Source organism: Camellia sinensis, chromosome 3, assembly GCF_055761805.1.
Source record: "Camellia sinensis isolate YWXY chromosome 3, ASM5576180v1, whole genome shotgun sequence".
NCBI classification, from domain to species: Eukaryota; Viridiplantae; Streptophyta; class Magnoliopsida; order Ericales; family Theaceae; genus Camellia; species Camellia sinensis.
The window spans coordinates 30,887,705-30,897,563 of record NC_138963.1 but is presented as its reverse complement, the minus strand read 5'-3'; the positions used below and the strand labels follow the sequence as shown (position 1 = coordinate 30,897,563).

Below are 9,859 nucleotides of genomic sequence, written 5' to 3'. Positions count from 1 at the left end.
AATCTCAATTAAATCTGAACTATATATTAATATTTATAAATAAAACAAAATTCCTCGAATTTAGTACATTTTTAAAGTATTATTTGGCTACGATGATTTATATCTTTCTTTTGAAAGCAACAATTGCAGCAAAATTATCCCTCAAAAGAAAAAACTAAAATATACTGAAAACTTCACTAAAAATATTGTTTAGCAGACTGAAGTGAAGTAATTAGGGACAATGAAGGCCCTCAAATGCTGTGAAACCCAAAAATAATGGAAACTTTTTACCATTCAGGAGAGCTAATTAGGGTATAAAAGCATGAAAGTTTTGCTCTGTGTATATGTAACTAAAAGAAATTGTGTAAATACCTTTATTCTCCCTTTACTGTCTCAAATGTGAACCACTTACGCAAAAAGGAGAGGGAAAATGAGCACTGTAATATTGTGTTTGGTTCGGAGATTTGGAGAGGGATTTAGAAAAGGAAAGGAAAAATGTGTGTGAAACTAGGTGAAATATATGTATGTTTTATTCACATTTTACCTACTTTTTCCATTTCTCTTTCCAAATCCCTCCTCAAATCCTCCAACCAAACACAGCATAATTGTTTGCGTCTCCCAATGAAAAAACCCTCACTAATCCCCCATTAGCCGCCGGATTAATGTCCCTTTAGTAGCATTAGTGATTTTTTTTTTATCACTAGAACACATAAAAGACATTGTTTCTTGTAGGAATGATAAATTAATTAAATAGTTCAAACTTGAATAGTATTTACTTTGCTTGGTTCTATTTTTCTAAAAATACTTTTTAAATTTTTTTTTTTATTTTTTAAATTTTTTTTTATTTTTACTGATTTTTTTTTATATTTTAAACAATTTTTTTTTTTTACTTTTTAGACATATCTAACAAAAATATACCTAAAAAGTAAAAAATTTACGAAAAAAACCTTTTAAAAATTCACCATATACCAAAAATACAAAAAAAAATATATCAAAATTCAGTTCATTTTTTTATATTTTTATGTATTTATTAATTTTTAAAATATTTTTTCACAATTTTTTTACTTTTTAGATAGATCTAAGTAAGGTACATCAAAAAAGTAAAAAAAATGTTTAAAATTTTAAAAAATTCACTAAAAACAAAAAAAATGAAAACAAAAAAACTCAATTTTCAAAAAATTTAATCCAAAAAATACAAACCAAACACACTAATTGATTTGTTAAAAACTTGCGCAAGCTCTGTTTATTAGCGTTTGGTAGCACATACGTTTTTGGTTTATATTTACAAAATTTTTATAAATTAGTTTTTGTTTATTTTTAGAAAAAACATAAATTAAAAATGCGTTTGGTTTGAACAAAATGTTTGAAATTTTTTAAAAACATAAACTAAAAAATATGTTTGTTCAAGCCTAAAATATTTATATTTATTTTTTTATTATTTATAACAATGGGATTATACACATTATAATTGAAAAAAAAAATTTAATTGGAAAAAAAAATTAATTGAAAAAAAATTAAAAAAATTTATTTGAAAACAAAATTAATTGAAAAAATAGTAATTTTAAAAAAATTAATTGAAAAAAAAAATTTTGTTAGTCAAAATTTTAAATTTTTGTTTAAAACCAACGTAAACTCATTTTTTGAGTTTACGTTTTTTCCTTAAATTTATAAATTGAGACAACCATTATAAACCAAAAAAATTATCAAATAGGTTTTTGTGACAGGTTTTTAAATTTTTGTAAATACAAATTGAAAATTGAAAACGAAATGATTACCAAACAAACCCACAAATAAGTTAATTTTAAATACATTTTGAAATTCATTAAAGTTTTCAAACTAAACTTAAATAATTAATTGTTTGTTTAACTTGATTCCACAAGTCTAAAATTATACAAAAATATTAAATTATTTGAGATCAACTTGACAAAAACTTATTTAAGATCAACTTGAAAATTTAACAAATCAAACTTAAACAAATTTTAAAATTCTTTATAGTTTTTAAGTTTGAACAGTCTTCACTATTTTTAAACAAAGAACAAGTTACAAGAATAAAATTAAAATTAAAATTTTTACTCAAATTTAAAATAAAATTAGATAAAAAAATTGATAACAGGTATTTTCTTTTAATGGATAAATTGATTACAAATTAGAAATGATAAAAAAATATATATATAAAAAAAGTTAGCATGAGACTAGAGTTTTAACATCCCATTTTTATTATTGCTTCCTTGCATATTGGGTCCTAGCCTCATCAATTTGATTTGATACTATCCGCTCCTTGCCATTCCACATGTTTTGAGAAAATAGTTAAAAAAAAAATTTTTTTGACTTTTTTTTAATTTTTTTGTAAGAGAAAAAAATGGATTAAAAAGGTAGGAGGGGCCTTTTAATCCACTCTCCAAAATAAGCGTATATAGTGAGATCTCTCTCTCTATCTCTCTTATGTTCTTTTTCCTTTTATCAATGAATAAAAATAATTGAATATCTAATTTATTATTTGTAAAAATTATTTTTAATGATATATCTGATAAATATTAAATTTTAATTTATTAAATATTTTATTATGTGAGATTTAATTTTATCAAATCATTAAAAAAAATTTAAAAATAATAAATTAAAAAATGTAGCATTATTGTTATCATGATCCACTGTTACAATGATTATAAATTATGACAAAGAAAGAAAACAGAGACCCTTACCTGAGTACAAGAAGTGAGGAGGAGTGAGAGAAACAGTCCTCACTGTCTTCCCCACTCATCAAGCCATATTCAAAGCCTAATTTACTTTCATTAACACTCTCATCTTCTCAATCATGCACCAGAGCAAAGCAACCCTTAGCTCCATTAAACAACAACAAAACTAGTACATTGTACTAGAGAGAGTGAGTGTTCTGCTTCTTGGCCCCCAAAAAATGCTGCACACAAGCTGCATTTTCTTGATCTGTCTCCTGAGCTCATTTTCTCCACTTGGCACTGCAATGCTCAACCTAACTCTGCCTGGTCAGCACCCAAACCCTGATTCTGTTGTCCAAGATGTCCAGAGGTATGAAAACTTTTCCCTCTTTTAACCTCTGTTTTCTCTCACTTCTCAGTTGCTCTGTTTCTTGTCTCTCAAATTGTTCCACACTTTGTTCTGCTCTGTTTCTTGATTCTCAAATTGTCCTTGAGTTTCTTAAACTGAGCTGCATTTCAGGTTCTTTTTCTACACAACCATTTTCACTATGTTGAAATTTTATTTATTTATTTTTAATTTATTCTGAGTTTTTCTTTTTTATTTTTATTTTTTTTTCTTTTCAAGGCTTTTGTGGGTTTAAAATTTTCTTATCCTCTGTTTTGTTTAATTTTTTTAAGGACAAATTATGCTAGGTGGTCCCTGAATTTTTCACATTGTTTCAATGCTGCTCCAATTGATAATGTTGATTTTAGACAAACAATTAAAGGTAAAATGATTTATTTAAAAAAATAAATTATTTTACTTTTTAATTTTTATTTAATTTTAAAAAAATTATTAATTGAACTAAATTAATATAATGTGAAAACCCCAAACAAAATTGATGCAATTATAGTGATAAAGATAAAAAAAAATAAAATAAAATTGTAACACTCATATTTGTTAATAATTATAGCGATGAGATTATAGAAACTTTATAATATCCAAATATTATCATTATATATAGCATTATTCATCTCAATTTCAATTCTTTCTTTTGTTTTATTTTTTTATGCTTTAGTGGTTGCCCAAACAGTCAACACTTGAAATTTGAGGTCCCTAGTCCCAGCATCCAATGCATGTCTTTTCTGCTTTTTCCTTTTATTCTGTTACTGCTGCCTCTTTTAATACTTTTGTAGAAGTTAGATACGTATTTATATACTTCTTAAATACATTCGTATAATAAATTTAATACATAAATGATACAGAATATCAAAACCAGTGCCAGTCTGGTGTGTGACTTTATGTCACCAATGGGATTAGTTTCTTTCGTGCCACTGTCTTTTATATTTTTTTATATTTTATTTTATGTGTTCCATTTCAACTTTGTACTGATAATCCAAATTATTCATCTCATATGTTTCGTAGTAAATATATCAATTCTATTAGAAATATCGATAAATAGATTAACAAATCACTTTTTATTTTTGCCTTTTATATTTTTTTATACTTTATTTTATGGGTTACATTCCAAGTTTGTAATGATAATCTGAACTATTTATTCCATAAGTTTCATAATAAAGATAGTTTATGCAAAAAAATCAATTCTATAGGATATCAATAAATAGATAAACAAATAACATTTTATATTTGCTTATATGTTGAGTGATATATGATACAACTAATTTTTTAAACAGCTCATCTTTATTGCTAAGTTTATAATATGAACAGTTTGAAATGGACTCAAGATAGAGCCAATGATTTTTGGGAAGAGCTAAAAACGTCAACTTTTGGCTTTTTATCCATTGTAGGTTACATCACTTTTTATATTTTTTACTCACAAAAAGATAAAATAGACTAAAAAAATCAAAAAATTAACTTTTTATTAACTTTCTAAAACACTCAAGAAAATAAAAGAACATGGATAATAGGAGTATGGATGGAGCTATTCACCCAAATAACACCATTTGTCAAAAAGAATTTTAATAACAACTCTTGTACATAATTGTACCATCTCTGTGGTCATTTTCTTTTTTGGGGAATTATTTGTTAGTGGGATAAGAAAAAAATTGTCAAAACATGAAAGATGCAAGTTGTCCTATAATGAGGTATAAGTGAAAATCTCTGGAGATATTTAGTCTCATTTGCGCTCTTCTATGTTTGTGTATATGTATTTTTTTTTATTTCATTGTAAAGTAATTCCCTCTTTCTTTTAAATATTGCGGTATATATATTAGTATTGAGTGTAAATACTAAGGGCTCGTTTGGTTTGATTTTCTGAAAAAATTTTGGGAAATTTTCTCTACAAATAAGTTTTCAAAAATAATGAAACCAAACAAATTTTTCCAAAAAAATTTCTCAAAACTTGTAAACCAAACAAGTTTTCCAAACAAATCTCTCTCTCACACATATCAAATCAATCACTTTTTCCAAAACTCTATCTCAAAATAATTTTCCAAAACATCTTTTAAAAAAAACTAAACCAAACATGTTTTCGTACTTTTTATCTCTAAAACACATCTCTCAAACACAAACCAAACATACCCTAAATTTAACAATTTATGGGTCAAATTTGCAAACTAGTACGGTATTTATTGAAATAATATGAACATTCTTGAAGAAAAAGGGGAAAAAAAAGTGACAATGTCAAAATTGTTTGAATTATAAAATACTGTATAGATACAATACATTTATATGAAATTGTCTTCATTTTCATTTTGTATTTGGTTCTCCATGGTACCATCAAGTCTGAAAAAGATGTGAGCCTCACAACCCTACACCATTCAATCCACTAAAAACAAACCACTCACAATCGTAAACTATAGCTTTAAAATTACTACTAACAATTAATTTTTTGGAACAGTGAATGTCTCTCATGAAACTAACATGGTCCTGCATTTTTAACATTGTGACATTGATGCAGACGAGTGAATGTATCACTATCAAGAAGACAAATGCTGTCCTACACTGACGACGACCAATCAAGCAATTGCATGACTGGTAACCCCATCGACGATTGCTGGCGTTGCAACCCTAATTGGCAGCTCAACCGCCAACGACTTGCCGACTGTGGCATCGGTTTTGGCCAGCACGCCCTCGGCGGCAAAGGCGGCCGATTTTACGTCGTCACCGACTCCTCTGACCACGATGCCGTTACTCCCCGCCCCGGTACCCTCCGGTATGCCGTCATCCAAGATGAACCCTTATGGATTGTCTTCTCTGCCAACATGCTTATTCGCCTCTCTCAGGTATTGAATTGTTGACCACTAACTCATTTAAAAAAATTAAACCGTTAGAGAGAAGATCTTTTTTTTTTTATAATAAAAAGTATTTTAATTTGGTCACCAATCTAATTTTCATTAATAGACATTAGAATTAGGAGTAAATGTGTAGCTTTGGAGATTAAAGTGTCATTTTTAAATAATTTTTCATAAATATAGAAACTAACATGTTTTGATAACTAAAAATTTAATTAACCGTTATTTACATTATGATAACACTCGCAGGAACTCATCTTCAACTCCTACAAAACCCTAGATGGCCGCGGCGCCAATGTCCACATCATCGGCGGCGGATGCATCACCCTCCAATACATCACCAACATCATCATCCACAACATCCACATCCACCATTGCTACCAATCTGGCGAAGCCAACGTCCGCTCAAGCCCCACGCACTTCGGGTGGAGAACCATGTCGGACGGGGATGGAATTTCCATTTTCGGGGCACGAGACATATGGATCGATCACTGCTCGCTCTCACACTGCAAGGACGGCCTGATTGATGCCATAATGGGGTCAACAGCGATCACGATATCGAACAATTTTTTCTCACACCATAACGAGGTGATGTTGTTGGGGCACAGCGACGAGTACTTGCCGGACTCAGGAATGCAGGTGACGATAGCGTTTAATCATTTTGGGAAGAAGTTGATACAGAGGATGCCGAGGTGTAGAAGAGGTTATATTCATGTTGTCAACAATGATTTTACACGATGGGAGATGTATGCCATTGGAGGGAGTGGGAATCCTACTATTAATAGCCAGGGAAATCGATACATTGCTCCTGGCAATCCTTTTGCTAAAGAGGTAATTTCCATTTCCACCCCAATCCATGCACTAGTCTCTTTAAATTTGATTGATTTATAACGGAGTTTTGTTAAGAAGAAGCTTAAAATATCATTTTTGCTGACATCAACAATTTTATGAACTAATAAGGTGTAGGGGGCAGAGAATGGAGCATATTAGGAGCAAGTGATTTGGATTCAATGAATTTTTACTCTTCAAGCTTTCATGTTTTACACTTAGGAGAGTACTGACTAATTACCCTAAATTAATTACATTTGTAAATTTGAATGGAAAACAATATAATGAAACCAAAACACTCACTATTATTTAAAAATATAATTGAGAATAAAAATTATTTTTATTTGGCCAAGTTGTCAAAGTTTGGAGACTGGGAGTGTGCTGCCTCCAAGGTTTTCAGTTTTCAAATATCTTGGTATAAACAATTTATGGGGGTTAAAAAAGAATTTACCACCAAATGATATTACAGAGAGATTTTCACATTACTTTGCAATTTTTCCCCCCTTGCTTGTATAACAATACTCATACAATTATCCTTTTTTTTTCTTTTTCTTTTTTTTTTATTGTACATCATTTTCTGTATTTATTTGAGGGTGGAATTGCTGTACTATGGTTGAATGGTGGGTGGGGTGAGGTGCTATGAATGTGAACAACTAATGACATTGTTTTAATGGTGGGGGGAATAGGTCACGAAGAGGGTGGAGACAGATGAGGAGAAATGGAGAGAATGGAATTGGAGGAGTGATGGGGATGTTATGGTCAATGGTGCCTACTTTGTTGCCTCTGGTGCTGGTGTTGAGGTCAAGTACGAGAAGGCCTACAGTGTCGAGCCCAAGTCTGCTTCCTTCATCGACCAGATCACCATGAATGCTGGTGTTCTCGGTAGCAGGTCCTCTCTCTCTCTCTCTTTCTCTCTCATTTCCATTTACTTTCGCTTGTTTTGTTACAAAAGAACCGATAAGATTGTTCACGGATTGGATTGGCCCAATTTATGTAACCAGACAAACCATAGTAAAAACCAGCGTAGTTGAGTTAAATGAAGCTTTGTTAATTTCACAATCATGAGTGTTTGAGCCTTACTAACTGCTTCTACCCTGGAATCATAATTAAAGCCTTAAAATCGCAAATCAGACCACATCAGCATTTTAGAATCATTTATCGGTTCCACTGAATTTTTCGAACAACCCTAGGAACCAGAACCAGCTTCTCTCAAATTGGAAAGAAGTTTGGTTGCGTCAGTTGGGTTCATTGGCCATGTTATGAGCCTCTTCCCTGATTAGTAATCGTTTGTTTTGTAAATCTCTATTTATAAATTATTCATGAAAAAAGTTAAATTAATATGATAATTATAATTATAATTATATAATTTTGTTGAATTTATTTTCATCGAGGATAAATTTATATTTTTTTAAAATGGTTGTCTATATAGTTACATTACTTCTATGTATGTGTAACGCAAGAGTACTCGTTAAATATGAGCAGGAGCAACAAGCTGGGCAAATGGACTGCAGGAAACAGCGGTGGCGGTGGTGATGGGATGATTTTAGAGTCCGGCACTGATGAAGACAACTCTGACAATACGATAAACAGCGATGCACCGCCGCCGCCACTGGCTGCCCCTAATTCCTTTCTCTTCTCTGTTCTAATGGCCTTGTCATCCTCTCTATTTTTGTATGTCACGACCACATCTGTCATATTGTAATATGAAATCAAAATGATGTGCTTATTATCCTTCATTTGCCAATCTCAACCAACTGATCTCTCTATTAACTGCAATGCCCCAGTTTGCTTTTCTTTTTTCTTCTTCTAACTTGAGTTCTATGCCACTAAACCCTGTTTTCTTATACACAAAACTGCAAACTAGTGTTCAAAACTTTTACAGTCAATCCTAAGTTCGGATAGATATGGTTGTGTTTTAACAGACCTAACAATCAGAACGCGGAAATCCCTATTAAATTCGTACCAACATGAATCCCAATGATTTTGTCATGACTTTCCTGTGATGATTTTGTTGTGCTTTTTATCACAACAAGACACGAGCAAAGTATATATTATAATCCAATAACTCGAGTTGAAACTGAAGGAAAATGACATTAAAATCACACACCCTAAAACGACATAATTTTACTTTAACTTTTATGCGCTATGTTAAAAGTTAGGTATGTATCTAATTTTTTTTTTCTCCCAAACACATATTAATGTGTACTATTTGGGTGTTGTATTATCACAAGGATCATTAAATAGATCCATTATAGAGAATCTTGTTCGCTCTACTAGCTTTGACAGTAGCAGTCTTTTCTGAGCAACCCAATAAAATCTTTTCAGAGCAACATATGATCTTTTCCAAAATTTAAAGTTACAAAGCGAAATCACGTAATTCTCATATTAACCAACAATTTGCCAGTAGAATTGCTTAAAATGTGTTTTGTTTGCACCAATTTTTTTATTTTTTTGAACTATTATTTGCACCTATATGATCTCAACATTATATATATAACATATATATAAGCATTTATAGTTGGAGTGTTCACCACTGGAAAGATCCCAAACAGAACTCAAATAGAAGCAAAAGAACATTTGAAGAACAGAAGCAATTTATTCAAACATATAATTCTCCAGTTACCAAGAATTTGAACTTTAAGTAGGTTCATAACCCCCAAAAAATATATATTTATATACAAGAAAAGAGGTTTATCTACAGTCACTCTGCTATGCTAGTCTACTAATCATTCCATAAGTGGTTACATACAACTTACAAGTCTCATTCTGTAGCTGTTTGGCAACTTGAAAAACCCGAAGTGCTAACTATTCATAAATGATTTGTTCATAAGGTCGACAGCTGAATCGATGAACTGCAAACATATAAAACAATTGGCAATTAGGTCAGGAACAATTTAAATAATGTGAGAAGTCTACTGAGAAGTGGAATCCTACCTTTCCAATACCTGTGCATACACAGCAGGAATGGAGCTAAAAGAATCGTAACAGACATATATGAAGTGAGGTATTTCCAGAAAATATATCAAGAAATAGACTGCGCAGTGTCTGAAATATGTACCCAAAAAAAAAAAAAAAAAATTGAAAAAGATGACATAAAAGGGCTGATACAATATGAGCTTTCTCAAGTTCTATAACCGACATAATGC

The 9,859-nt window shown here is 30.6% G+C and overlaps 1 protein-coding gene across 1 annotated transcript; it reads left to right on the top strand.

Annotated features, from left to right (window-relative positions):
• The first annotated feature begins 2,667 nt into the window (after positions 1-2,667).
• Positions 2,668-8,449, top strand: LOC114270080 (putative pectate lyase 12). The gene is made up of 5 exons (XM_028211477.2): positions 2,668-3,021; positions 5,552-5,876; positions 6,135-6,716; positions 7,400-7,602; positions 8,196-8,449. The coding sequence occupies exons 1-5, from the start codon at positions 2,891-2,893 to the stop codon at positions 8,413-8,415; spliced, it is 1,461 nt and encodes a 486-aa protein (XP_028067278.2). The 5' UTR covers positions 2,668-2,890; the 3' UTR covers positions 8,416-8,449.
• The last annotated feature ends 1,410 nt before the right edge of the window (positions 8,450-9,859 follow it).